The sequence below is a fragment of the Peromyscus leucopus genome, chromosome 8a (genome assembly GCF_004664715.2).
Source record: "Peromyscus leucopus breed LL Stock chromosome 8a, UCI_PerLeu_2.1, whole genome shotgun sequence".
Taxonomy (NCBI): domain Eukaryota; kingdom Metazoa; phylum Chordata; class Mammalia; order Rodentia; family Cricetidae; genus Peromyscus; species Peromyscus leucopus.
The window spans coordinates 36,496,041-36,523,900 of record NC_051085.1 but is presented as its reverse complement, the minus strand read 5'-3'; the positions used below and the strand labels follow the sequence as shown (position 1 = coordinate 36,523,900).

Here is a 27,860-nt window from a genome sequence, read left to right as displayed (position 1 = left end):
TTAAAAAGGAAGGTTTTAACTTTAACATGGTAAAATTACATATAACAAAACAATTATCAAGCAAGAATTACAGTTACAATATTAAAGAAGATGTCCTATCTATCTTATATTTGTGAGTTTAAGGTTTTATATCTAACTTATCTTTTATCATAACTGAGGAAATTACAACTATCTAGTCTTCAACCACATCAAAGACCTGAGAAGGAATATAATGGTACCTGAGAAATGGTAGATGGATGCAAGCAACTTTCGGGAATCTTGCAAGAGTAGACCAAGACAGCTGGCAGCCTGGACAGTCACCTAATGTTTTTCAGCATTGTTGGTGTATTCAAATTGGCTACAGGCCTAGAGTATCTGACAGACCATTTTCAGAAGCAGGAATTCTGAAAGACCATCTTACCCTGTCTTGGCAGAGTACAGTGGTCGCTTTCCTTGTGTCCCGCTTGTCCAGAAAGGACAGCATTATATTTGTACTGTCAGCAGTCAAGGCAAGGGCAGTTCTTTGCCCAGTAGGCCATTTTGTGCCAAAAAGACAAACTTCCAAATGGAAATGTCTTAGAAGCCCAACATTCTCTCGGGATCAATTGGTGCAACCAGGAGCAATTGTGTCTCACGTCAACAGAATTTTAAGTTATTTAAATGCCATATTCTCTAGGTCTATGAAGTGTTTGAAGATTACCTATCTATCTGAAATATATCTATGTATACCTAGAAGACTTAACTAACATGGCTACAGATATGATTATCATAGATGACTAATTATTAATCTATTTTTTAATTATCCATTCCAATTTTAAATGAGTTACATAAACATAATACCTCAAACAAGAATAGAAATATATATATATATATAGTATAACAAAATTAACTTTAAGTTTGTATCAATAAACTAAAATTTATACCAATGTAAAACATTTTAAACATGAACTAAAATCTATACCAATGTAAAACATTTTAAACAAGTTCTTTAAAAGTAGATTTCTTAATCTACCCTTTTATCATCTCTATATCCTATATATCTATATCATATCCCCTTTTCTTTTTTTAGAAAGAGATCACATTTTCACTGTTTTATTTATATAGAACGATACCCACAGCACTTGCCTATTATGAATAGTGTCTAAATACACATATATAGGTATCTCTCTACTAAGCTGGTCTTATTGCTTGAGTGTGTAGTTGAGAATGGTGTAGGTAGATCACATGGTAGTTCTGGGTTTTGAGGAAGCTCCATCCTGATTTTTATGATGGTTATACTAATTTACATACCCACTCAACAATGTATGAATGTGCCTCTCATACATACCAGCCTTTATTGATTTTTGTTTTAGCCATTCTGATTGGTTTAAGATGAAATCTCAATGTAGTTTGGATTTGCATTTCCATAATGGCTAAACATGCTGAAATTTTTTTTTCATGTATTCATTGACTTGTGTTATTTTGAATAATACACATTTGTTCATTTATTTCTTAGATTATTATTTTGTTTTGTAGTAATGATCTGTATATCCTGAATATTAATTCCCTGGATATATAGATAGCAAAGATTATCTCATGTTCTGCAGAGTCCTGAAGACAGTATATTCTTGAGTCCTATATTTTTACTCAGACAACAATCTTAGCCTTTTAATTGGAGTAAATTGTTTGTTTAATGTGATTATTAATGTGCTTAAATTTAAGTTAATCTTTTTTTTCTCCTTTTTTTTCTTTTTTTTGGGGGGGGGGGTTGTCCGTCCCAAAGAATATAGCTCAAGTTACTCTTTTTGTTTGAATTAATTCAATTTTTTCATTTATTTTATATCCCGACCACAGTTTCCCTTCCCTCCTTTCCTCCAGTTCACTCTCTCTGCTTACCCTCCCCCCCACCCCCATCCGCTCCTCCTCCTGTTTCATAAAGGAGCAGGGTATCAACAAAGCATGCCATGTCAAGTTGAGTAAAACTGAGTATTAAGGCTGGGCTAGGCAACCCAGTATGGGGAATAGTTTCCCAAAAGCCAGCTTAGGCATTTAGGGACAGGCTCTGATCCCACTGCTAGGAGTTCCTTAAATAGACCAAGCTACACAACTGTCACACATATGTAGATGGCCTAGGCTGGTCCCATGCAGGCTCCCTAATTTTCAGTCCAGAGTCTGTGAGCTCCTATGGGCCCAGGTTAGTTGGTTTTGTGGGTTCCCTTGTGCATTGATCCCCCTGGTTTGTACAGTCCTTCCTCCCTCTTGTCAACAGGATTCCCCAAGCTTGGCCCAGTGCGTGGCTGTGGATCTTTGCATTTGTTTCCACCAGTTACTGGATGAAAGCTCTCTAATGGTACTTAGGGTAATCACCAATCTGATTACAGGGAAGGCCAGTTCAGACACCCTTTCCACTATTGCTAGGCATCTTAGCTGGGATCATCCTTGTGGATTCCTGGCACCAGGTTTCTCCCTAACCCTGGAAATACTCCCACCCCTGCAGACATGTCTTTCATTACTCTCCTGCTTTGTCTCACCCCCAACCTGCCTAACCAGATCCCTCATTTCCCATCCCCCCCACCCCCACCTCTAGTTTACCCAGATCTCTTATATTTCCCCTTCCCAGAGAAATCCATACTATGAGTGTTGTATTTGATTTTTCTGGTTTTTGTTTCCTTTTCTGCCTCTTTGGTAGATAATTGGTGTGTGTGTGTGTGTGTGTGTGTGTGTCTGTCTGTCTGTCTGAGTGTTTTTACCTGCATATTTGTCTGTGCACCATATGCATGCAGTCCCTGCAGAGGCCAGAAGAGGGTATTGATTCACTTAAAATGGAAATGACAGAGAATTGTGATCTTCCATGTAGGTGCTGGTGTAGAACCCAGATGCTCTGCAAGAACAGCTAGAGTGCTCTTAACCACTAAGCCATCTCCTAGTGCCCTCAAGAATTTGTTTTTGTGTATTTGTTTGTTTAAGGATTCTGTCATTCTTCCAATGTTTCCAATGTGAGATTAATAATTCTCTAATTTATTATTGTTATTGTAAAGTTTGCATTAAGGCATCAAAATCCGCTGTCATAGATATAAAACTTCACACATAAAGTATTTATTGTTTTTTCCTGCCTTTTGCCTATAGTTGGTATGTATTGTGTTCATATATATGTCATATACCTTCTAATATATTTTTACTCTTTAATTATTCTGTTTTAAATTTTTATAAAATGAGAAACTAATCTCTCATATGTTTGACCACATGAATATCATTTTCATAATTTTTCTTTCCTTTGTAGCCTAAGCTTTAAATCTGATGGTATTGTCTTTTCTCTCTGAGAACTTTGTCATTTCTTACTCAGTTTGATGCTGAGATTGTCTCAGCCTCTGCTGTGAGGAGATAGGCTTTTATCTTGGGCTTTCCTTTTGAAAGATGCATTTGCACTTGCTGTACACTGAACTTGACAGTTTGTTTTTTTCTTCACCTTGTTTTTTGACACCTTTCTGGCTAGCTCCTTTCATTTGGAAATCTGGTCACATGTAAGCTAGACACTTGACATTTTCCTGGACCTCTAGAGGCTGGTTTTTAAGTTGTTTATTTTTCTTCTTTTCTTGAGATTGTTTTCCCCCAGGTTTATTTTGAGTGGTTTCTATGGCTATTTCTGAAGCTCACTAACCATTTCTTCTTCTTCTTCTTCTTCTTCTTCTTCTTCTTCTTCTTCTTCTTCTTCTTCTTCTTCTTCTTCTTCTTCTTCTTCTTCTTCTTCTTTCTCCTTCTCCTCCTCCTCCTCCTCCTTCTATGTTTATACTGTACTATTATTCATCAAGTGAATTTTTCACTTTGGATGATTATTTCTAGGTGTTACATTTGAGTCCCTTTAAGTACATTTTTCCTTTCTCTTTTTACCCAGTTTTCTGTAAATACTTTTATATTAATTAGTTTCCTGGTATTTGACTGTCATCTGATATTCACATCCTTTTATCATTGCTTGATCTGCTTGAATTGTTGGCTTATTGCTTTATGCATCACACTTTCACACCAACATGGTTAGTAACTTTTGCTTGGACATAGGACACTTTGAAAAGATTTAATCTGGACAGCATTCAAGGTATTAGTGGTTCTTTGGAACCCTTTGTGCTTTGTTCTTTGGTTTGTTTTCCGGTGTTGTTTGTCGCCATTATTACTTCTAGCGCTTTGGGGAGCATGGATAAAATAGCCTTTGGAGAGTATGCTTAAAAGAGCCTTTCTCTAGGAACAGGTTAGTCTCACTGTTAAAGTATGGTTTGGGAGTCTACTGAATATCCTGCGTAAATAGCCAGGACTCTCCATGTCCTTTTTGGAACATGAATGTATTCTAGCACTGTGTGTATGCTTAGGAAGAGATAGACACATAGCCCTTGTGCATTCTTTGGCCTTGTGGAGTTTTCCCATGCACATACCTGTAGTAGTGTTTGATCAGACTTCAGCTGTGTTTGCCTATGCAGATCAGTGGACTTCTTTCTCTTAGCTTCCTCCCAGTCATGACCCTAGCCTTCACCTTATAACTGCCTTGTTCTCTCTGAGGAGAGATAATAAGTAAAAACAAATAATAGATAAATAAATAAAATGATAAACAAATAATTTAAAAAAAACTTTTATTTTTCTAATTCAACCAGAGAACATATTGTCCTTGCTTGGAACTGTTGTCCTTCCCCTGAGTTTAGAGTGTGTTTCCATGCAGAATGCTGGGCTGATCTTAGGTGTTCCATGCTTGGGTCTTTTCTCTAGATATCATGGAGGAAACTTGCTTCATGTACTTTGTTCAAGATTTTTTCCTAAATTGCCTAAGAAGGCCTTGAAATCACTCGGTTTCAGAGGCCAGCCTTGGACCTGACAGTCCTCTTGCTCCAGCTTTAAAAGTATCATAGAGTACTGACCTGCTCCACCTGGCCCAGCTTATGGTTCATTTTAACAACCAGTTGTCATGTAGTGCCTGCTGTGTATCAACACAATGCTAGTGTCCATAGTGGAAGTGGGAGTATTGACTGACTTATAAATATTAAAAAACCTAGAGATACTGATTCGTAGGTCAATTTTCATTTCATCTTTTAGTAGGAAGTAAGAGTAATTTTTTCTTAAAGTAGTTGTATCATGACAGGAGCTCCAGAATGCTTGTTTGATAAAGGGTGAATGCATACCTTTTAGTAGACATTCATTTATTCTGCCTTCCTTGTTCCTTGTTTTGTTTTGATTTGATCTGTGGTCAACCTGTGTATAGTGGCAGGGGAGGAGATTGTTACTGTTGTTTTACTTTGGAAAGTAGTAACATATACCTGCTATATTTATATTAAATATAAAATATACCTGTGCAGTGTAATTCAGTATTTGACTCAGAAGTTGCTTCACAAAGGATAATACTGACCATATAGCAGGTATTTATAACATACTTAAAACAGTGTAGTATTTTCAGTTTTATCTTTTGAAATAAGTTTTACTTTTAAACATCAATGTATACATAGTATTTCAATGCTGTGCTCTTTTAATATAATAAAACCTCTGGGGTGTGTGTGTGTAAAATTTTGTATTTACATGTTAGACATTTTTACATTTCTCTTGGATAAGCAAGATCTGTTAAAAACATTTATTTTCATAGTCTGTGGAACTTTGAATAATGCATACCTTCATGATTAGTGAATGTTTGTTTCCTGAATGCCTCACATTAAATTCAAGTTGGTTTGGAAAGTACTTAATCCTTTTACAAATATACCTCATTACTCATCATCAAATAATATTTATTCATAAAAACAAACAAAAAGAGACCATGAATTTGAAAAAGATTTGGGGTGGAGGTGTACATGGAAGTGGGAAAATGGTGTAATTATATTATAATCTCAAAAAAATTAAAAACTGTCCATTCCATTCCTAAAATAAATTCCAATATGAAATAAATATTTTCTTGTAGGTAACTTTAGCTACACATGCATTTGTTTAATAGACCTCAATAGACATTTGCTGTGTTACGTACTAATTTTCATCATATTTCTGTTTCTATAATGAATTGCTTGTCTCAAAAAGCTCTGTATGAAAGTGATCCTTTTTTTCCCCATCCATATGACAAAAGGTATTTTTCTAATTTTCATAAAGAGATTTAAGGTCTTATTTTTTATTAGTATTAGGGAATGTATCTTCTATTACACTTTCCAAACTTGAAATTGTAAGCCACATAACTGTTGTTTTATCACCAGTACTGTGGCTGCTCCTGAATCTACTGCTGTTTCAGCCAGTAGCTACAGCTCCGCAGCTATTGGCTGGCTTCTCAGGCAGTAGCTGGGCAGGGCTTCTATCCCTGCTGCCACCACCAAATGTAGTTTTTAACTAAATCTCTGTCATTCTATTTACCAGTAAAGACTCAGGAGTCAGAGGCTGGGGTGAAAACCTCTTAGCTCAGAGAAGTTGAGGAGCAACTATCTGACCTTCCCTCTTTGCTGGTGTCTCAGAAAGAGAGCATCTCTTCTGTCTCCAAACCAAAAAGGACAGCCACACTCAAAGTCCCTCCCTACTACTTCCTGTGCATCTCTCTATCTCCCAACACATAACCAATACATAAATGTCAAATCAGAATCTGAGAAGATCTAATTCTTGTTAAGGATCTTACTATATAATAATGTCTTTCTAATATAGAGTAATTTATATACAAATGAAGGAGACAGAATTTAGGTCATGTCCATGAACATTATTACACTGTCTTTCAAGTGTTTCTGAAGAATAAGAATGAGGATGATAGTGGTTGTGACTACACTGAAGTGTAAACAATTTTACCTTTGCTTCAGAGAAAATAGATATACATTTATCTATAGACTGTAAACAGCAGAAACTGAAGAAACTCATAAGGGGCTAAAATGTTTTACATGACAAGAAATCACATATGGTAGCAAGAAAGTGCTGGTTTAATTTTCCAGTAGTTGCTCTGAGGCTGTTATAGAAGACAAAGTAAGTCTAGCAATCAACCTCACTCCTTCTCTACCTGGGCTTTTAACTATGTCAAATAGCCACTTGTCCCCCAAGTTGGTCTTCTAAATAGCTAACTGTTCTTGAATGGTAGACCTAAGATAATGTCCACTGTCCATTACTGTGAGAGAAGATATGAAAAGGCAAACAGAAATGTGTCTTGTCTCACATTATCATGTTATATTGCCCAGTGTTTCCATAGTGATCAGTTAATTAATGTGTGCTAATTTTTGTGTATACTTGTAGATAGACTTGTTGTAAAGAGATTGAAGTATGTTTAAAATAAAACTTGGCATTTTGGGAAAATACATATTAAGTTTATTCGAGACTAATAATTGTATTCATAATTATGACAGTTTGCCAGCAGTCTGTGCTGCTTAGATGCAGACATAGAGAAAAAGGGTAGTTAAATTTATATCTGAGGGCTATAATAAAAAGACTTACAGGTAGAAGTACAGTCACGTAGAAAAATATATTATAGACAGTAGATCTGAGTTACTGTTCTATTGCTGTGAAGAGATACTACGACGAAGCAACTTAGAAAGCATTTAATTGAGAGCTTACTTAACAGTTTCAGAAGGTAAATCCATGAACACCAGCATGGCGGTGGCGGGGGCGGGGAGGTGGTGCAGCAGACATGTAAGCATGGTGATGAAGTAATAGCTGAGAGCTTACATCTTATTAGCAAGTTGGAGGCAGAGAGAAAAATTGGGAATGGTGTTAGCTTTTGAAACCTTAAAGACTGCCCCCAGTGACATACTTTCTCCAACAAGGCCACAACTTCTCCAACAACGTTATACCTCTTCATCCTTCCCAAACAGTCCACCAAATGAGGACCACATATTAAAATACTTTAGCCTATGGAAACATTCTCATTCAAACCACCACAACAGACATGGTGATACAGCTAACTGTCTAGCCCCAGCAGTTGGGAGGCTGAAACATAGCAGATACTTGCAAGCATAAAGCTAGCATTAGACTACATAGTGAGTCCCAGGCCAGCCTGAGATTCATAGCAGTACTCTTATCTCAAAAAGCAAAAAGAAAATACATTGTAAAATAAATCTGGTTATAGGGATAGCTGAAAGATGACATTAAATTTATGACCTAGAAGCTTGGAGTTGTGCATGTGGTTAAATGTTAGAAGAACAGACTGTTGCATTCACAGAGTTAGTGCTTAATCGACTTACTTCCGCTGTACCTTAGCTTGCACTGGTGATTCATTTGTAGAATGGCAGTGTGTGAGCAGAACACATAACATTTTAGAGGTCAGTAAGCTTGTCCCTTTATTTACATTAGATTTAGATTCGCTTGCTTATTGCCGAAAATCCAAACTAATAATCCAGGATTTGCTCCCCTGTTTAAAAGAAAGGCTTGTTAGCAGTACACATGTCAGTGGACATCTCTCTGAAATTACAGGACCCCAAGCGCATGGAGTTTCAGAGCTAACAACCAGCACACCGCAAAGGTTGCATATAGTCCAAGGTGAATTCTAGAGTTGAGTTACCGAGTAGCAGTGTTCTAGATGGCAAGGACGAGATGAAGAAGGTGAGATTGTTCCCTGCCATTGATGGTTGTAAGGAGACTTTACTAAAGTCTCTCCCAGCAGTTTCTGGTTCTGCAAAGTTAGTGTTAGTTATTATGCAAGGCCATTCTTTGGTTTTGAATGTTGCAAAAATGTAATCTTTGTACACATATCTGGATAGCAAAAAGATTTAAAACAGGCATATGAGAAGGCCCCTAGCATTCTCTGCTACAGTACTATTCATGTAACCAAGAGAGTTTCAGAAGTATGAGAGATAGACAAGGAAAGACCCTGAGATCCACAGGCCATTGCAGGTACTATGACTTTGGGTGGCAGAGGACACAAGCAGCCTGAGAGCATTGGGAAGATGCTGGAAAACCATTACAGTTAGATAACAGCAGAACTCATCAAGGTGACTTGTAAATCCCAAGATAGGTGGGCTGTGAGGAAAACAAACAAAAGATTCCCTGAGGACTGCAGTCCTGACCTCCTGAAGTGAGGGCAGGTTTGGGTTAGGACACAGCAGGGGACCAAGGGAACACTGGGTAGGTGCTGCAGCATGTGGAGAAGAGCTTGTCTAGATGGGGGCAGGAAATATTTGATAGCTGAAAGAATTGGAGTTCAGTTTGATGCTTTTTTCCTCTGTCCTTGTGAACTAAAACTATGTGTTGAACACCAATCTCCAATATATTAAATCTATAATTTATTAACTACATATTGTTGTGCTAATTTTGTGTAAACTATATAAAAGTAGATATTTTAGAAGATTGAGATTAAAATGTCATTAGATATGCTTATATTATCTTCCACAGTCCATCCAGCTGTTTTGCTGACCCAGGCTCACGTGCATATGAAATGCTTCCATCTTAGTATAGCTGAGGGTGGTGAGTGTTGGGAGAGGTGTGAGCAGCCTTGTGTGGGCCCTTGCGTGGAACCGCTTTCTTCCCTTTCGGAAGCCTTTCTCTTAAAAATAAGAGCAAGAATACTTAATGTACTTTGGGAAAGTTTGGAAATAATGTAAAACACAGACTAAATTTAAGAGACAAAAAAACAGATGTCATTTGAAGATATTATCATGTAATATTTGCCTTGGCATTTCATTCAAGATTTCAACAAAGTCAAATAGGCAGAAAGTATACAAAGTAAAGTATATTTAAAAAAATCACAAAACACTAGAAAAAGAAAAGATGATGTGTTAAGTGATTTTTAAGTATGTTACTTGAAGATGGGATACAAGACATACAAGACAGAGTTAAATCTGAAAAATTAAGCCAAAAGAAAACCAGAATAATCATCTAGGTGAATTTTGAGTGTTTATAGATAAAAATTTCCCATGCTTAGGTTCATTTGGTGGGGAAATGTCACAAATATAAGTATCTTTCACTTCTATTTTGAAACATTCCAAAAATTTAAAAGTGCCCATAGTATTTGTAGCTAACATATTTCTATCTGAAGAGCTTGTGTCATAGACTTTTAAGAAGAAATGTAAACAAACCCTGGAGCAAGATATGGACTAGCTCATCAAAGAAGTGGTCATAATTCTTTCAAGTTCATCCTGGATAAAGTCCTGGACAAGTTTCTAAAGAATACGGCTGATTCAGGGGGAGGGAGTATTGGGTCTTTGGGTGAGAAAGAATTCTGTCTATCTGATCTCAAGTAAAGAACTATATAGACTGGGATTATAGTTCATTGATACCATGTTCATCTAACATGATACCTTGGTTTTAGTCTCAAACACTTCCTCCCTACCCTGAAGAAAAACCAAAAACAATAGTTCTTTAAGCCAGTTTGTTACAAAGAAAATCAGTTTAGTAGAAGATTTTAATTTTGATAGCGGTCCTAATTCATAAAGTAGAGTACCAAGATACCTAGGAAATTGTAATGTCTTTAGGAAATGCAGTGAGATGCCACTTTCAGTCCCCAGATTGACACAGGTTAATGTTTAATATCGGCTTTTGTGAAATCCAGGCTGTTGCATAGATTATAAGTGCAGAAGTAACTGTATAATGATACTTGGTTTTAAAGCATACCTTAAAGTAGCTCTCCAAGTGAAAATGGCACTAGGAAATGATACCTCTCGGTTTTCCAACCCAGCTTGTAAATATGTCCACTAGGAGGTGCCACAACACAAGAACAAGTATAACGGTGAAATTTGAGAATTGCCCCAGTGTGCCTTTGCTAGAAGAACCCATGTGTGCTGTGAAACTCCAGTGCTGCCCTCTCCAGGATCTGCCGAGTTTCAGAAGGGAATTACAGACATTGTGTGTATGTTCATTCTGTAAAGTTACCACCATAAACATTTCTAGTTGTCAGCATTGGAAAACTGGGGAGCTAGGATGTGTGTTAAAGAGCTCTTCAGCTTTGGCCGTATCTCAGATGTTCTATTAGTTTTTGAAGAGGTTTATTTATTTAAAGGAAGCGTGTCTATTGAAATGCCTGGAACAGTTCTCCCTATAATCTTCATCTCAAGCCCATGTTGGCACCATCCTAGCCCGAGTTGTCTCTCAGCACCACTAAGCTGGCACTTGTTGGGCACTCTTTACATGGGGTTGTATTTTGTCTTGTCTTGTCTTGTCTTGTCTTTTAATGCTTGTCTCATCGGTTAAATTGTACATCCTTTGACAACAAAGGGCCTACCTAGTTTTTGATTTGTTTTTAACATGACAGCAAAAGAAGGTCTTACTTGTAAAAATGTGCTAGCGTGGTGGCTCTCTTGCATTGTTTAGGTGAGATTTTTGTGGTTTTTATAAATAAAATCCATAATAAATCTAATTTTAATTTGTAAAAATTTATATAAATTCTTAATTTCTTACTAGGTAAAATATTTTAAATATTCAGTCACTTAAAAGAAAAATTTAAAGTATAAAAGGTCATCTGCTTCCCAGCTCATAAGATGATGCTTAAAAAGCCAGGAAGTTAGACCAAAGGTGAAGCCTAGAGCCAAGACAGCAGTGGTAGAACATTTCATCAGGGTCAGCATAAGACAGAAACTCAGGAATGGGAAACCTTGTCTTGTTTAGAGAATTGACAGATGTTCCTCAACTTTCTGGGTGTTCTAGAAAAGGCATGGTAGGAGAAGACATACTCAGCTGTTAAGTCCAAGGTTGTGAAGAATAAGACTGTTCACAAACCACTCAATGGGAACAAGAATAGTGCTTCCTTAGTTTGTATCTTAGCAGAATGATGAGATGTTCTACTCAAGATATGATGTAAAAGCTCTTGAGCCTCAGGGGAAAGACCTACAATGAGCACACACACCTGGTGTCTAGTCAGCAGTGCTTACCTCAAGAGCAGCAACCGTGGAAGCCTGTACATAAGGCCAATGAGATCAACGTTATGGAAAAAGGAAAATACCAGATTATAGAACAGCTAAGGTTGATTAGACCCCCACTCCAGGTCTGCATGCCTTTCAGTTTCATCCTAACAAGTGGAATTTATCCTCACAAATGGGTGCTATAAAGTTCTTAACCATGAACGTAGTTAAATAACTGATGAGCATTTTTTAAATGTATAGAAATTTAAAACCAACATATTTTTCTTTTCTGTGTAGGTCGTTTATATGCTATGCAAACTGGAATGAAGATTGATAGTAAAACTCCCGAGTGTCGTAAATTTTTATCAAAGCTAATGGACCAGTTAGAAGCGGTAAGTTAACCACCATTAACTTACTATCTGACTGTTTTATATGGCATTTCATTTTGTGTGTTTGTACCTGTGCTTTCTGTCATTTCAGTTCTTCCCCTAGCCACACTTAGCAATGTCATTACACCTGAAGAAAAAGGAGGAGTCTTAAAAACACACACTCTAGCCAGGGAAGTTTCAAGTGTGAAGTAGGCTCTTTTATTGTTGCATCCTTTACAGCTGTGGGCTTACTTTCTGTCTGTTTAGGTATTTGTTAATTGCATCACTTGCATTATTTGTCTTAAAAAAACAAAAGTAATACATACCGAAGTAAACAATTTATGTTAGCCCAGAACCTTTTAAGGTTTTTATTGTTTTGCTTTATTATTCCAGAGTTACTATTCAGATCAAAGGACCAGTCCACCGTAGAACTTAGAGCCTAGTTGTAATTGGCAAACATAGATAAAGTGTCCTCTGTGACTTCTTGTCCCTGTCTACTGACCCAAAGTCCCCGGTTTCTAATGTTGCTTCCATGGATATAAGATGAATTATAGTGCCATTGCATGAGATGCCGCTGGGGAAGATGGACAGTGCCTTTCACACATCGCAGTGAACTTGGAAAGTCTTACCTTTCACTGACATTTATACAGATTTATGGTCTTTCACATTGGTAATAACAGCTAAGGTAAAGCTTCAGACTGAGCAGAACTCAGTTCTTTGCAATGTGTACAACACAAACAGTGAGGTAAGTTCGTTCACATGAGTGCTTATCTCTGTGATACAGTGTTTGCATTAGACTTTATAGCATTCAAAATGTCTTGATTTTATCAGATATTTTTGCATGAACATAAGATGAAGTGACATTTTCACTAATTTTTTAGGATTAAATCTGCTTTTACAAATCAGTTTGCAGGTTAAACACAGTAAATTGTGTTATATGGGGATTTGAGTGGTTAGAATAAGGCTAGGCAAAATTACCTTAAATGTCAACATTACATACATCTCTTCTAGAGATTAAATTATTCTGTTTTAATTTTTAGAGTTTTTACTTCAGCTGACTTTTTAGGCAATCCTGAGATTTTTTTTGCGTGTGTGCGTGTTTGTCTGAATGTATACAAGTGTTCCCCACATGTTCAGTGCCTGCAGAAGCCAGCAGAGGCCATCAGATTTTCCCTGGTACTTGAATGACAAGATTTTTGTAAGCCACTATGTGGGTGCTGAACACTGAACCCATGTCCTCTGCAAGTGCTCCTGAGCTCTTTCCAGCCAGCCTCTAGTAAAAGCAATTATAGTTGCCTAAATATGATGCTCCTGAAAATTATTTTCAGTTAATGGTCCTAGACAAGCAGAACAGGAACTGCTTTGGTTTTAAAATATTTCAAGTTACTGTATGTGTAGTAGAGGGATATGCAAACTGAAAATCTGCATAGTTGTAAGTTGTGTTGACTTGGGCTATATGTGTCTAAGTTTGAAATAATCTGGAAATGAATTTATCACTTTACACCTCTCATAGTCTAGTGTGAGCTCTCCTTTAAACTGTGTTCTAGAGGCACTATTTTAGGACACAGTGGTGCTTCTAGTCTTATTCTTTTATATTCGATGCAAACTGAAATCGGTCAAAATTAAATTTTAAATTATGTGCTTGAGAAATTTCTAGTTCCATTTTAGGGTAGTTGTTAGTGGCCGGGTAATATTTAGCAGGATTTGGTTCTTCAACACTTGGCAATGTTGTCTTTTATTTTGGGTTGTTTTCATCCATAAAGCTCCATTATACCTCTACATTTTCATCCCTGTGAGAGAGTTGGGGGGGGCTTTTGTTTGAATATAGGAGGCTGGGGTAGAGCCAGCCATTTTAGAAGATTTGCTCTTGCAGTTTTTATTGAAATGAATGTAATTTACTTAAAGTAATTATTAGATTACTTGTGCTTAAACAGACCCTTCTGAGAATACAGAATCATGAGCTATGTGTCTGATTTTATTTTAGCTTAAGAAACAGTTGGGGGATAATGAAGCTGTTACTCAAGAAATAGTTGGTTGTGCCCATTTGGAAAATTATGCTTTGAAAATGTTCTTGTATGCAGACAATGAAGATCGAGCTGGACGATTTCACAAGTAAGTGAGGAAGGAAAATAAAAACTTTTAAAGATTGGCTTCTTTCTGACCAGAATTACCTAGTGTCCATTTGAATACTTTCTGACCACCTGAGTAATGGTTTATGTATTTTGGAATTGTAATCCAGGGTGTTTTCTAGGTTACAAATAGGGGCTTTTCTATTTGAAGAGAGTAGCTTTAGAAATGATTTATGTCCAACTCGTTTCTCAGTAAATTTATCCCAATTAGCCAGTCTTTACATTTAGTAAAAATCTGAGTTGATTTTAGTCAAAACAAATTTGTTCTGATGGTGTCAATTTTAAAAGGATACCAGCCAAGCTGGGTGTGGTGGCACATAGCTATTTCGAGATAAGAAAACATTCAAGGCCAACAGAGGCTACATGCAAGACACTGTCTCTAAAAACAAATGATACAAAAACAAGGAAGAATACCAGCCAGTAGAGGACTGATCGGTCATTATTACAGTATTTAAAACCACAGAGATGTATTATTCTTTGATAAAGATCCAGGCAGTAGTTGGCATTGCTAAATCAAACTCCGTGATAAAACCTTGTAGCACTTACTTACAGTTTCTTCTGATGATGTTAGCAATGGACTCCCATTTGTGTTCTTGGAATTGATTTTATTTCAAGCATTAATTTCAGTGTTTTTAAACTTTTTTTTTTTTTCTTATAAGTACATGACTACATTTCAATGTTTGTTTGTTTGTTTAATTCGATCCCCTTTTCTCTTCCAGAAACATGATCAAGTCCTTCTACACTGCAAGCCTCTTAATAGATGTCATAACAGTGTTTGGTGAGCTGACAGATGAAGTGAGTGTGCACCTTACTGTCTCAGCTGAAGATGAATAATGGTGCTTTTTATTAGGTTTCTATTGCATTATTTACTCAGACCATGTCTGTCCAAAGTATAATGGAAGCAAAAATGATAAAAAAATATTTCTAGCTACATTTTGAAAGTCAAATGAAACAACACTTTACACACAGGATAGCAATGCTTTGGGAGATATTTGATTTCTCATTTAAAAAAAGAAAAGACAAAGAAGCTAGAAAGTTATGTGATTGTAAATACAAGTGCATAACAAAGAAGAATAGAGGGGAAAAGCAGAAATAAAAAGTTGTTTATCAGAATCCTGTTGATAACAATATTCACTTGAAAAAGATAAAGATGGGGCAGGAGAGACAGCCTAGCAGTTAGGAGCACTGATGCTCTTTCTAGAGTAAAAGTATAGAAAAAGATATTCATGTCAGAGACTTAGTTGCCAAAAGCCAAGGAGCAATGGCAAGCCAAGTAAGCTTTTAGAACATATTATTGTCTCATATTACATGAGACATTTCATAGTGGTCAGGAGTCAGGTCATAAAGAAAATGGTACATTTTCAAATGTCAGTATACCCCATAACAAGATTTTCAAATATGAAATACTTAGCACAAAATCTTTAAAAATTTATAATTATAGTTAGAGATTTTAAAGATCTACTTGAAAAAAAGAAAAATCACAAAACAAAACCAGTAGCTTTAACATTTAGTAAAATTAACCAAGCAAATAAAGACTGGCCCCTGAAATGTTTAGAATGAAGAAAAACCAGATCTTTTTTTGGAGAAAATGTTAGATGTTATAAGTGCTGAGTGGAAAGAATTGGCAGGTTTTATAAAATTAAACATACTCACACCTTTTTTACCCAGCACTTCCTTTTCTGGTACTTACCCAAGAGAAACAAAAACATATGTCTAGAAAAAGAGCTTGCTTGTTGGAAATTTATTCATAACAGCCAAAATCTGGAAACAACTCAGATATGTACATCTGAGCAATTGATAAACAAAATTGTGGTGTTATTCAGTATCATATGGAATTGACAAATGATGTAGCCTAGAATATGGGTGAATTTTGTAGAAATGCTGATCAAAAGAAGAATCTAATGGTACACTGTTCATGTTTGCCTGTAAATAATATTCATTCTAATACAAAATTCATTCTAATACAAAAAAATGAAAAATACTTTGAAGGGTTTTTTATGGGGGCAAGGGAAAATGGATCTGAAAGTGCTATAAAGAAACATTTCGATTAGTTAGAAATTACATATATTGTATATTTACACCAACATCTATTTATCAAAATAATAATTTATATATTTAATGTTTATACATCTCAAATGATATATCAGTTTTATTGAAAAAAATGTCAGTATTGCACTACTTCTAGGCTTCTTTAGGGTGAGCTGACTCTAAAAAAGTGGCTTACTCTACTCTGGGATAAGGCGGATGGGCAAATACAGAGGGCACTTTGGTAGGAACTAAGTACAAGGAGAGAAAGAGAGATGTAGAGATGTACATTGTGTTGCAAAATTAGAGGATCTTAATTCATGCTTCTGAAGACATTGGTTTATATGTACACATTTATGCATATGGATATGTGCTATTTTAATGTGTATAATGTACATGTTTTCATGAATATGTACTTACAGTGTGTATGTAATATCTGTAAAAAGCATATACAGCCTAGTTACTGTTTCTCTATACCAAGACAATCTAAAAACAATGGAGCCCAGCAACAGAGAACAGCCTGGGTACCTGATTTGATTCTCAGCACCTGTCTTTTGTAACAGGAACTCTTGTAAAAAAAAAAAAAAAAAAAAAAAAAAAGACTGCATTGTAGTTCGGGTCAGGAAAGCAGTGCATTAGGTTGGACCTTCTTGTGCCAAAAAATCATAGTATGGTATTTTACACTTGGAAAATTGAGATAGGAAGATTTAAGTTGAAGGCCAGCCTAAGCTATGTTGAGACCCTACCTCTAGGTAGGTGGGTGGGTGGGTGGATGGATGGATGGATGGATGGATGGATGGATGGATGGATGGATGGATGGATGGATGAGTAAGTAAATAAGGGGGTGGAAGGAAAAGAGGAAAAATTTGAGCATCAGTACAAGTCTGATAACAGTTGACAATAACCTAAGTTTATAAATCAGTGGGGCCATAGTGTTAAATGTAATAAAATGAGTAAGTGATGGAAGAACAGAAAAACTCTTTATAGCATTGAAGTCTATTAACTATCTCCCCTCACATTACTTAATAGCTTCAATGAGAGAAACCGTGAATTTATAAGAGAAAAACATGGACCTCTTTAAGCAGGTTGGGAAACCTGGCATCACTAGTATTGGAGAAAGCCAACATCACCATTACCTATTCAATATTAAGTAGTCTGTGGCAGTGCTGTTCAAAATATATAATGTGAACCAAACATGAAGAAACATCCAACAGATCTAATCAATAGACATTTTATAACTATGCTAGCATTTTTTTATGTCAGGGTCAGGAGAAACAGTCTTTATCAGATTGAAATTAAATAGCCATGATTACTCAGTATGACTAAATAATGCATGCGTCTCTTAGACTAGCTCTCTGCCTTGGGAGAAGGAAATGCAGAGGACATTACTGGTGCAGTTGACAGAATGTTATGGTTGTGAAGCAGATAGTACTCCTGTGTGTGAATATTCCTGATCTTGATTCTGTTGTGTATGAGATTGTCTTCCCTCTGAGAAAAATGATTGCAAGATGTGTGGAATAGCTTGACCAGATGTAATATATCTACCTATATGTAATATAATATATACTGTTGTAGCTAGAGTTTTCCTGCCTGGCCCATAGTCAGGACAAATCTCTCTCATCCACCAGTCCCACAGCCGCTCAGACCCAACCAAGTAAACACAGAGACTTATATTGCTTACAAACTGTATGTCCATGGCAGGTTTCTTGCTAACTGTTCTTATAGCTTAAATTAATCCATTTCCATAAATCTATACCTTGCCACATGGCTCGTGGCTTACCGGCATCTTCACATGCTGCCTGGCGGCAGCTGGCATTGACTCCTTCTGCCTTCCTGTTCTTTCTTTTCTCCTCTCTGTTAGTCCCGCCTATACTTCCTGCCTAGTCGCTGGCCAATCAGTGTTTTATTTATTGACCAATCAGAGCAACACATTTGCCATACAGAACATCCCACAGCATACTGTTGTTAAAACTTCCTCATAAGTTTAATGAAACTATATTATTAAATATTTGAACATAGATACCAATGTTATGATAATAGAATAGATAAATTCTAATATGTGGATTTAATTTTAATTAATTTTTGAAGTAAAAGTTTGCTCTCCTCTTTAAAATCTTGTTTTGTGAGATTATGGTTGCTTTGAAAATTATGCACCTATAAAACTCTTGTCTAAACCTGTCAGAAAGTGTATGTAATAAGTAATTACAAGTACTTCAGTATATAGTCACTATTATAACAATTTTTATTGCTTGTTTCTCAAGTATTTCTTACTATATTTCATTGTTCCAGGCACTACATAGACCATCATTTGTTTGTATGATATAATTTAGGGACCAGAAGTAAATGTGCTGTAAGCACTAAGAGATTGCTAGCCTTTTGTTTTGTTTTGTTTTGTTTTTTGGTTTTTTGTTTGTTTGTTTGTTTTTTAGTTTTTTGTTTTTTTTTTTTTCCGGTTGCTTTGAAAATTTTCTGAAAGCTGTAAATTCCCTCTCAGGAATTTTTTTTCCACTTCTTTTTATAACTTGGGGATTTTATCAATATCCTCAGCATTATCCACTGAACCCCAAGTCATTGTATATTCAAGTTTAACAAAAAAAAAAAAGTTTATTGCTATATTTCAATAGCTGTAATTGGCAAATCGAAGGTAGAAATAAGAATTTGTAAGTAAGTTGATTTGGAAAGGCCTTGCTGAGAATCAGGCAACATTTTAGCAAAACCTTAAAGATGATGAGGGGAAAAAACCACACAGATAGTCCAGGAGGAGGCAGTTTTATATGGAATTCATACTCTTTATCAAGTACCATAATGATTCTGAAGATAATATGAACTACTCATCAAGGCTGGGTAGCAAGGGGAATTCTGTGACTGAATGGAAAATAGCAGGGAGAATAATAGAGATTAAGATGAGGAGGGAGAATTCAAGCATAGTGGCTAAGAATTGTCTTTATCTAAACAGTTACTATTTTCAGGGCAGTAGACAAGGACATTTATAGATGTAACCAACCGTCTTATTAAATAAGAAACACAGAAATAATGCAAAAGAGAAAGCCGAGAGGTCAGAGCTCAGAGCTAAAATCTCACCCTTCCGCCTGTGGTGTCCCAGCTTCCCGAAGGAGACTCTCTTTCCTGTCGGTTCATCTATTTAAAGTATTTTGTTCTGCCTTCTCATTGGTTGCAAACCCGAGCACGTGACTGCCTCGTCACTGTCTGAATGTACAGCCCCCTAGGTCTTAAAGGCATATGTCTCCAATGCTGGCTATATCCCTGAACACACAGATATCTATGGGATTAAAGGCGTGTACCACCACCGCCACACTCTTGCTATGGCTCTAATAGCTCTGACCCCCGGGCAACTTTATTTATTAACATACAATCAAAATCACATTTCAGTACAATTAGATTACCACCACATTTCCCCTTTTCTATTTTAATAAAAAAAAGCAAAAGGTTATAACTAACAAAAGAAAAACTATATACAAAAGTACAATAACTATATACAATATATACAAATAATAAATACCTAAACAGGTATTGGACAAATCAGAGAAAATAATTCCATTATCTATCCTATTTTGGTAAATCCAAGATGTATCTAATGCACTTTCTATCCTAATTAATTTTTCAACTATAAGTAACTAATCTTCAACCATAACTAACTAATCTTCAACTCCCTCAGAGACCCAAGAAGGAAATAATATTCGCTAACAAAAATAAAAAACAGGAAGTACATGCAAGCAACTTCCAAAAAATTTGTGAGTTGACAGAAACAGCCAGCTGCCTGGGCAGTCACCTGAGGTTTCTCCACAGTGTTGGGGCATCATCTTCAGCCTATAGGCTTAGTGTATCTGACAGACTGGCCTCGGGTTTGATTTTATTAATAAGAACATTTAAGATTCATGCTACAGACATTAAATAATCAATATGAAAGATATTGCTTGTTCAGACCTGACTTTGCAGTGGAGGTCATGACGACAAGTAGTTGGATTCTGAGTGTGTGTCTGTCATATCACTGATAGAAGTAGATGATAAGAGCATGACTGAGAGCATGGCCTTGAGCAGCTGTTGAGAATGGTGTTGCAAGCCATATATGGTAGCGTACTGTAATCCCAGCACTCAGGAGGCAAAGGCCACAGAGGATCATGAGTTCCAGGCCAACCTAGTTTAAGCCTAGCCTAGTTAGTACCTCAGAGCAATAGCAAATAATAAAAAAGAGAACTGCCATTCAGACATGTCAGAATTGACATGAAAAGAAACAAATTTAGTGAAGGGATCAATGGCTTATTGTCAGTTGAAAGATAACACTGAGGTCTACAAGATCATTATACGTTTATTAGGAATTTATTTCTTCTAATAGGAAAATATTTCCTAATAAAAAGAATATTTCCCCCAAATCTGATCCTTTTTACTAGGTTTTAAAACGTGGCTGCCCCTCATATATTGCCTCTAAGTAAGAAAATTATATGGAGGATGGGGGAGGGGGAGGCTACCAAGCCTAGAAGTGAAGTGTTTAATTAGATGTGTTGGTTTTGAGGTTTGAAAGAATCTAAAAGAAGGCGTAAATTTGGGACTTTTTTATATATGTTGTTTAAAGCCAACATGACCAAGGCAAATTTTATAAAAGAAAGTACTTCAATGGGGGCTTACTCAATTTCAGAGGGTTAGTCCATTATTATGATGGCTGGAAGCAGACAAGCATGGTGCTGGAGCTCAGAGCTTTGCATCATGATCCACAGAGTGCAAAATTTGGCCTGGCCTGGGCTTTTAAAACCTCAAAGCCCACCTCCAGCTACCCACCTCCTCCAACAAGGGCACACCTCCTAATCCAAGCAGTTCATCAACTAGGAACTAGCAAACATATGAGTCTATGAGTGCCATTTTGATTCAAACCATCACCCTGGAACAGAGAATCAAGGTTAAGTGGGGAAGAAGAGGTATCTAAGGACTAATTGGTAGAAGTCCAGGCCATGTATAACAAGAACAAGCCCGTATAAAGGATTGATTGCAATGTCATCAAGGAAAAAAGAAAATCACGAGACCTGCAGAGCCCGTAAACCAAATACAAATGGAGATTAAAGCAATGGGAGTGATACAAGGTCTCAGGGTCCAGAAAGTGCAGAATGAGTAGAAAGTGCCATGTAGTATAGGGAGAGTACTGAAGTGTTCAGAAATACTAACATTGATTAACACAGTCAACGTGAGTGATGAGGATATTTGTGATGTTGAATCTAGGTAGTTTAAGACAAAAAGTCAGGGAGGAAGAACTAAAGGTCACTAGGGCTCTCCTGAAAGTGAAGTCTGTGTGCCAGAAACTGGTTATATTGGCTTTTCTAAGTCTGCAAGCTTGGGGCGAATTTGTTTTTGTTTGTAATTAAATCTCCTTTCATCCCTGTGTGCACTTAGTTAGAGAACACCTGATCCAGCTTTGTGTTCTCCTACCAGTCGAGCAGCTCTGAGGGCTAGGCCAGGCAGTGCATTGAGAATTCAGTGGAGAGCTTCATATCCCCTGCTGACTCTACCAGGTGAAATTTGCCATCGTCAGTGATTTTCATCAGTTTAGTTACAAAACAGGAACTTGGGGCCAGGGACAGAAGTAAAAGCTCCTTTAACAATTCCTGTTTCCCAGAAAGGATGTCTTAATCAGCCAAAAGAGTGAATGGATTTTACAAATATTGACATCTTGAAATTTTCCTCTTAAAATACTGTGCATCATCAAACATTCTCTATTTTTACAACAGCATTCAGATGTCTGTTAACTCAAGTTAAAACTGTCAGAAATTTCTGCTATATATTATTCATGCAGGGTTTTGGAAAATAGGGACTAAAAACAAAGTTTGCTTTGTTGTTGGAAATATTTTTTCATGTGTTTACTAATATAGACCCTCTAACTTAAACTACTATTCTCTTAAAACTTTACATCCTTAGTAATGGTGCTGAGGGCACTTTAAACTTCTCACAATGTGAAACCAGGAGTGGATCTTAGGCAGTCAATCTGCGGACGAGGTTAACTTACATAAAGATGCAGTTCATTTGTGTACAGAAGTATCCTCTTTTTACTAGATGCATCCTAAATACACATTAAGTAATTGACCTTCTAAAGTTATTCCCCCTTGGTTCATATATTTCCATCTGAATTACAAGTTGTATCATGATCGTTGCAGCTTGCCAAAGTGTGCCTGGTTTTATTACTAAAATATGACCATTGATAGCTAAGTAATAATGAGATTGATCAGCTCTAAGTGAAGAGGATGAAGAAGTAATATCTTACTACTGTGGTTTGAATATGGTCTCTCCAAATAGCTGGGTGTTAGATGCTTATTTCCTTGGATCCCCTGCATGGAAATGGTAGGACCTTGTAGAAATCTCTGACCATTGACAACATGCCCACCAGGGATACCGTGAGACCCAGGCCTTTTTTCTTATTTCTTGGAAGTAAAGTGTGTGTTTTCTTCTCCAGCAGAAGCTGAGAGCAGAACTTTGGATGAAAGGGCTCACATTTAGAGATGGCAGTTACTGGTGGGCCTTCATGTTGGACTGTATGGAATATTTGTGCTGTCTCCTTCATCTTGTCTCCCTCAGCAGTTAGCGTAGTGTCTGCCTTAAGGAAATAACAAGTAATTACTAACTTCCTGCAAGCCCAGGGGGCTATTTGGGAATAAATATTTGAGCTGAGCCTTGAAGAAGAGGAGACATTTGACCACAAGCTGACCATGGTAGAAAAGGGAGAATAGCATGAGGAAATAGCATGCAGGAAATGGCATGACTGGGACTAAAGCAGAATCATTAATGTGGAAGGCTTTGAATGCCAGACCAAAGTGGGGTTTTGTTCACCTGTAAAGGAAGTAAAATATAACTTGCTTGCACTTCAAGATGATTGTGGAGGGCCAAATAGGAAAGTGTATAAAAGTGCTTTATAACCTGGAGGGTGATAAAAAGTTGTTGGCTAAAACTTTAATCTTGTTTTGGATTTCTCTTATTCAACTCACCCATAATCTTCTTACCCATCCAGATTGAGTTTCCATTCATTTTAACTTCTCTTTATTTCCGACTTTCTGACTGCATAGACCTTTCTTTCTCTCTAGCCTGGCCTTGCCCTTCTCTCCACCTTTTCACATCATGTTTGTCTTAAAAAGACCAAACCAAAAATACCATTTCTCCTCCCAGGGATCTTTAGCATACTTTTTTCTTTCTGAATTTGTGGTGATTTCAAAGAATGGTCCCCAAAAGAAGTGGCACTATTAGAACGTGGCTTGTTGAAGTAGGTGTGGCTTTGATGGAGGAAGTATCTCACTGTGGGGACAGGCTTTGAGGTCTCTTTTGCTCAAGCTTCCCTCAATGTGACTGTTAGTCGATTTCCTGTCACCTGCAAGATGTAGCACTTCAGCTCCAATACCGCATCTGCCATGCTCCCCAACATGATGGTAATGCACTGAAACTCTGAAACTGTAAGCTAGCCACCTCAATTAAGTGTTTTCTTTGTAAGAGTTGCCATGGTCATGGATTCTCTTACAGCAATAGAAACCCTAACTAAGACAGAAGTATTTAAACACTTACCACAAGAGACAAGTTTAATGTTCCCTACTTGTAGCTGATGTAATATGTTTCCTGTGTTCGTGGTTGGATGATTAGCTCCAAGGGGCAAATAGAACACAGGCTTACTTTATATCTCTTACTTGCTAATTTAAAGTCTTAATAGCAAATGTTTATTAAACTACAAAAATATCCATAGTAACTGCATATTTAAAATAAGTAATAACTTCAATTTTACAACTAGAGGATAGGATAATGAGCATTTTAAAATAATGTCATTTGTAGATATGGGATTCAAGTGTACATGTAAACCCAGAAACTCTTGAGTTAGATAATTTAGTGTTTGTACACCATCAATCCCAGTTTGTATGGGATTTTGAAAACAAAACTAATAGAAACTCAGTGCTTTGACATTTTTGTTTGGTTTTACTTTGTTTTTATTAAAGGCAGTGAAAGAGAAGGGAAAAAACAGCAACCCATATGCTAATGCTGTTTGTGTAGGTCAGAAACTACTAGTGTGGTGTGGTACTTGGTGCTATAATCCCAGCACTTGGGAGGCTGAAGCAAGAGAATTGCCCCAAGTTTAAGACCAGCCTGGATTATACAGCACTCACGAGCCTAGACAGCCAGCCTAGGCCTTGGAATGATACCCTGTTTCAGAAGTTCAGCAGTCAAACTTTGGAAATTTCAAATTGTCCTATATAACTATATAATCAATTCATTTGAAGTTCCTAACCTGAATAATGCATACATAGCCAAGCAATTCCGTTACTGGAGAAAGTGATCATTTCTGTTAGCACACATTCATCTGATAGGAGATGTTGTTAAGCAGCTGCTGTGTATTAGAACAAAACCAGAGACATGTACAGAAGGCAAACAGTAGACTGCCTTTGGTGATGTGTTTTTATAGATGAGAAAATGTTTTATAAATATAAATAGGTAATTATAAATTATGGCAATTGTTAAAAAATTAATTACTTAGTTTAGATTGGGTAGGGCAGGAAAACCTTTGTGAGGAATTAATATTTGATGCACTCCATAAGAAATGAGTAGGTAGTAAGTAAATATACCTTGTGAGAAAAAGTAGAAACAGCCAGAGATAGCAGCATATGTGGGCCTGGACATGTTTAGAGATAGAAACTGTCCAGAAAGCTGCATGATAGAGTGAAGAGGATATGGAAGACTGAGGAGCTTAGACAGTTATGAACCAAGTAGGAAAGACTTTTATATATAGCCCAAGTGCATGGGGAAGCCACTGAAAAGATTGCTATGAATGGGTTTATGTTTTAGAAGATTGATCTGAGCACTTGATGGGGAAAATACAGGGGAAGATAGGTTAAAAATATAGAGACATATTAGGAGGTTAAGGGAATCTTAGAAATGTGGAGTAAAGAACATTATGATTTTCAAAAGCAAAATCAGGTGAACTAGATGGAAGTGGGCAGAGATAAGGTAGGGGTGCTAAAAATGACTCCCACAGATACCTGTCTTCAATGAATCAAGTTAACTGAGAAGAAGAGACTGGGGAGAATCAAGAAAGCAATTTGGGGCAGATTAATTTTAGTTGTATATGTGACTTCATAGTAGAAATAACCGCATTATCAGATACTTGTCAGAAGCAAATTTAGGCTAGTTACATACGTTTAAGATGAATAAAGACAACAGAAGCTATATAAATACAAACAAGTTGAATGACGGCCGTCCTGATGCTTGTGGGAATTGTGTAAGTAGTATAGGGAAGCAAGATGGGCTGCTATGAGTTAACCCCAGTGTACCTGAGAATAAATGCTAAGATGGTGTGAAGCGGGGAATACAGGGACAGGGCAGTGGAAGAGCAGGCGAGAGATGTCGGGTTAATGGATCTGCATGAATGCATCATTTGAAGGAACTGCCACCCAGCTCAGGTACACTGCCAAATAAAGGTAATCCCAGTGGTCCAAAGCCTCTATGTTTAAAGAAGTTAGAAATAATGGGTTTCTGTAACTTTGCTGATACTGTGGCAAACATAAGCGATGTTTAAGGTCCTATATGAGTCACATTGACTGCTCCACTAGTTTTCAGTCTCTGCTAGAATAGGAGCCTTCAGACTATTTGGAACCTGGATAGGGGCTTAGGTAGCAAAAAATGAAGGAAGGAAAAAAATAGTCCCAAAATGGGACTGACTGTTTCACAAACAGAAATGGCCCAGGGTTTAATATGCTGCTGTCAGGTTTGACAAGGGAAGGCTAGAAATGTCCACTGGGCTTGCCCAAGAGAAATAGGTTATTGGTGACATTAGCAAGAGAAGCTCCTCTTCGGTGATATACAGACCCATGCCACTAAAGAGGTGGGTACATTCAAGTTGTCTGACTTAGTGTGTGACCCAAGTGAACTGAAAGGAAATAAAACAAGCACACGTGCCAATGAGCTGAACAGTAAAACCAGGAAGACCCAAGTGTGGACAGTTGTTTTGAGAACTTGTTGAAATGGAACAAAATACAGTCAAACCTGAATGAGGGGACAGGAAGGAGGCCTTGGGGCTGACCCAGGAAAGTTCAGGCTCCTTAGTGAGAGACATTTGCAGTTCCTCTTTAGACAACAGAATAAAACCCTCCCTCCCCACTTGAGAACTCAGGTGGTCAGATCAAGCATTTAGGTAGCAGCATATGACAACTTAGAAGTGAAAATTAACCACATATCACTTTTATCATCTTAGTTTTATTTTCATGGCTTTGTATGTATCTCTATAGAAAAAAGTTATCTATTGTCTCTGTCTTGTTTATTTTAGCTTAAAATTCCATTTAACCTATTTCTCTAGGAACCCAACAGATAGAAATTTTGCTGGCAAGACACACAGACACTTCCCTTGCGGCCTTTTTTTGTGATGTGATGCCATAGTGTTCTAATGAAAAGACCTCGTGGAGTTTGCCAGCCCTGACCACTGGAAGAATCAGCAGTAGAATGTAGAGATGGTCAGACTCTCAGCACTGCACCCCACAAATAGAGATTGCATCTCAGGAATGTGACTTAGCCCATGTTAGTACTTCTCGTTTGTATTTTATCATGCTCTGATGGTGCTACAAATATATTCCCTTTTAGAATGTGAAACACAGAAAGTATGCAAGGTGGAAGGCAACGTATATCCATAACTGCTTAAAGAATGGGGAGACTCCTCAAGCAGGCCCTGTTGGAATAGACGAAGATAACGGTATGTACTTATGAGTCCTAAGTAGAAATGTTTCTGTAGAATCTTGAGTTTTCAGATTTCAAGGTTTTCAGATGATACTGGTGACTATTTCATCTACAGTAATTATAAAACCAGGAACTTAGGGACATTTGAGATTAAAGCCATACAGGTGCTGTCTGTCCATTTCAGCCAAGTGTCTTCACTGTCTCCTATATCTGCCCAGATTTCATCTCTGCATAGGAAAGTCAGTCCGCTTTTGGTGTGACCTAGAAGTGTTCCCAAACCCCAGTGAATATTGTATTAGTGCTGTGATGTTTTTGTGTGTTATTTTTAGTTGTTCTGTATTGGCCAGGAACAGGGTAATACTTTACATGGCTCCAAAAATTACAGATCATACAAAAGTGGAAAGTGAATTTTTAATTTCCATATACTCATCTTCCTAGATCCTACCAAAGCTCAGATAGTAAATACTTTAGAGAGATTATTTTTTATAGAAGGAAGGAAGGGTACTCATATATAGATAGTCTCTTTTCCACACAATTTATAATACAGTGTTTTGCCCTTGACTTACAAAAGAAAATCTTTGTACAGGAGAATTTTAATATTATTACATAGTAAGTGGGTTTATACAATTTAATCATGAAAAATATGAAAATCTTGTTATTTCTATCTGACCTGTAGTTAATATGGAAGGGAAAAATGTTTCTCCCTTTTTTAAAAACAGTTACTAGAAATATAGTTAATATACCATTTTCGCTGAAGTGAGAATAATCCAGATGATGCTTCCATTTTATGAGATGATTTGGGGGCATTTGTGGAGGTGATTATTTACAGTAGGAGTCACTAAGCTTTCTTAATGGATCAGGAAGTATATATAAAGGATATAAGTGTATATATAAGTGTATAAGGATATGAACCACATATCTGTAGCAGAAATCTT

The 27,860-nt window shown here is 36.9% G+C and overlaps 1 protein-coding gene across 3 annotated transcripts in view; it reads left to right on the top strand.

Annotated features, from left to right (window-relative positions):
• The window catches only part of Vta1 (vesicle trafficking 1), a 58,246-nt gene that overhangs the window by 8,761 nt on the left and 21,625 nt on the right, over positions 1-27,860 (top strand). For all 3 annotated transcript variants that reach the window (XM_037200478.1, XM_028861520.2, XM_028861526.2), the window contains 4 exons: positions 12,003-12,097; positions 14,058-14,185; positions 14,922-14,997; positions 26,833-26,941. In XM_037200478.1, the coding sequence (XP_037056373.1) occupies positions 12,003-12,097; positions 14,058-14,185; positions 14,922-14,997; positions 26,833-26,941 (408 nt within the window). The remainder of the gene's footprint in view (positions 1-12,002; positions 12,098-14,057; positions 14,186-14,921; positions 14,998-26,832; positions 26,942-27,860) is intronic.